This window comes from Notothenia coriiceps, unplaced genomic scaffold (genome assembly GCF_000735185.1).
Source record: "Notothenia coriiceps isolate Sejong01 unplaced genomic scaffold, NC01 NC01_scaffold00037470, whole genome shotgun sequence".
Lineage (NCBI taxonomy): Eukaryota > Metazoa > Chordata > Actinopteri > Perciformes > Nototheniidae > Notothenia > Notothenia coriiceps.
The window spans coordinates 377,474-380,393 of NW_011370171.1; the positions used below are offsets into that span (position 1 = coordinate 377,474).

Here is a 2,920-nt window from a genome sequence, read left to right on the forward strand (position 1 = left end):
ATACACACACACACACACACACACACACACACACACACACACACACACACACACACACACACACACACACACACACACACACACACACACACACACAGAGTTATGACCGTCTTTAAACATGCTGTGAGAGATAATGTGGGTTGGAGTAGATGAGGCTATCAGTATTTCTGGTGACTCAGCTTTCTCTGACCTGCACTTAAAAGTGCACATGCTCGCTTGTGTGAGTGTGAATGTGTGCGTGTGTGATCGTGAAGCTTTTATATTTTGATTCATGTATGTTTGAGCATTACATGCAGGAATGCAAGCACCTTCAGCCTGTGTGCGTACAACATGAGTGTTTCCTCATTTCTTCCCCTCTCTAGTCAGCAATTTTTGGAAACAATCAATATTTAAACACTGCTTTCAATTAGATGGAGAACACTTTTAGACTATTTATTCAGAAAGTGCTCTTTTAACCAAATGTAGCTTCTTCTACACGTGCTAGAAATGATGACCCCTCAGTGTGCATCTATCTGGATTTGTCATTAAGCTGTTAATCGTCATAAAAACAGATCCAACCACCGTACGATTTTGTCAGTCACATAACACCGTCTCATTTTCTGCTTTTAAAAACAAACACAGTTTGAGTAAACCCAAATCTGTCGGTCCAACGGATACAACACATTCATAGTTGCTGCTTTCTCCATTAACACTTCTTCTCCTTTCCAAGAAGCAACCAACATTTATGGAAACAGCTTCATAATAATCATTTATGGGCGAATTAACTAGCTGTGAATTTTGAATTTCACACTGAGAAATATTGTGAGGTATTGTGAGCTAGAAAAGCAAGGTGCATATGTCCTTAGCGTACATTTTTACGGCACCCGAGGACAGCTTTAAGTGCCCTTTAAACATTTTAATGGGAGGCATTTAATCATTTTTGGAGATACAGGCAGGGTGTTAATACACTTGTATTAGTATATAATAGCTGTGAGCAATCTGTGAATTATACCGAAGATATCTTTCACTTCTCCTTTCTTTCTCTACCTGCCTGTGTTTCTATATTTTCCTGTCTGTATTCCTCTTTGTGTCTCCAGCTCACTGTCATCTCTATTCTTTCCTCTGCTCTCCCTCCTTCACCTGTTTCTGTTTTGTGTGTTTCTCTCAGTGTGTGTGTTTGCTAGACGCTGACAGATCCTGCTGGGTATTCCTGCTTTCACACAAGGCGCTGGATATGGTAATCCCTTTATAACTGACAAACAGACATGCACACGCACGTGTACTCTCCTTTTATTCACTTGCCATCCTGTCTAGTGTGTAGACCAACACTTCCTCTGGTCAGGCAGTCTCCTGCATCAGTCCCCTCTCTCAACATTGTCATGTTCTCCGACAGAGAGACAGAATACAGAAGAGAAAGAGACACAGAAAAATGATGGACAGCTCCTCCCTGACATTTTGAGAGTCGAGAGTTAGTGGACCGATTGTTTTTAGCAAAAATCCATCGGGAGCAATATATTTACCGAACAGCAGCTTAGAGCAAAAAAAAACATACCAAGTTTTTATTACATTTTGTATCCATTTGTCAAGCAAAAGTTAGAAAATGTTCAAATGTAACTAAACAATACATTCAAATGTCCAATTGAATCAACCATGTCAAAGTACAAACACATTCTCAGTAGTGTTGCTAATTCAAATAATTAGGACAAAATAATATATTGTTATTTGGCAAGTTGCTGTTTTTTGTTTGTCTAATGTTTCATGCCAAGTTTTTTTCTAAAGTGAATTTGTCATTCACTGGGCCTGTTGAGGCCAAAACAATGTCATTATTTATTCAGCTGAGGCATTTGCGTCCCTATTTATTTTTTCACAAAAACACTTTCTCTTCTCAAGTGAGCAGAAAATTGACTTTTAAAATGCTGCTATTTCCATTCAGTCTGACTAATTTGAAACAACATCATTTACATAAATATATTCGGATATAAGTCCAATGATTGAGGCAAATGCGAAATGTCTTTGTCAGATAATCAGCTTGGAGGACAAACTAATATCTTCTCTGGTGGTCCACTCGGAGGAGAAAAGTAATAACACAATGATGGAAATCACACCTGCCACAGAGTGTTGCCTTCTTTAATGATGTCTGTGCAGCATGTCTGTAAATGCACTAACTTATTTGGCAATCAAACCCTGCTCTTTACTGTGAATGTATCAAGTGAACTTATTTTTTTTAAATAAACACATGTCCAAATAATGAAAAAAATGCCCTCCATCATGAACTTCCAGAGAGGGGTCTCAAAGGGTCATTCAAATGTACAGTTTCACTCCCACTCTGTACACTCCACTAGTTTAGAAAAGCAGTTAAGAGTAGGAGGGAGAGAGAGAAGAGGGAGGAGATCTATCAACACCTGCACACACACACACACACACACACACACACACACACACACACACACACACACACACACACACACACACACACACACACACACACACACACACACACACAGGTGTTGACGGGTCAAGAGAAAAACAGTCCAGTCCGAGAGCCACTGGAAAGCCTCCCCTTCAAAAACACCACAAAACATTTTACCTTCCTTTCTTTTGTCTCTTTCTCAGCAGTTTGTCAGAAAGCTTCCTGCTCAACATTTGTCCTCGGAACTACCAGCACCACCTAAATAGTGTAATGACGTTTTTTCCTGAAATGTGAGACAAAACCCTGATATGTATGCAAAATGGCACTCGCTGTGTTAGGGCCATTACACTTTTGAGAATAAATTATATTACATTCAAGTCAGTATTTTACCACACATATATTTAAAGTGTACCTTGTGGAAACTGCCATGGAAGATTTTTTGGATTTCAGTTCCTTCAAAGGCGACAGTCTGGAAGTCTCCTTTGTAGTCGTAGTTGAAGAACGTCAGTGTTTTTTCAGAGTCTGTGGGAA

At 39.5% G+C, this 2,920-nt stretch overlaps 1 protein-coding gene across 1 annotated transcript in view; it reads right to left on the reverse strand.

The window, feature by feature from the left end:
• col14a1a (collagen, type XIV, alpha 1a) overlaps positions 1-2,920 on the reverse strand; it is a 36,171-nt gene that overhangs the window by 19,644 nt on the left and 13,607 nt on the right. Inside the window, exon 6 of the mRNA XM_010797074.1 lies at positions 2,802-2,911. Within this exon, the coding sequence (XP_010795376.1) occupies positions 2,802-2,911 (110 nt within the window). The remainder of the gene's footprint in view (positions 1-2,801; positions 2,912-2,920) is intronic.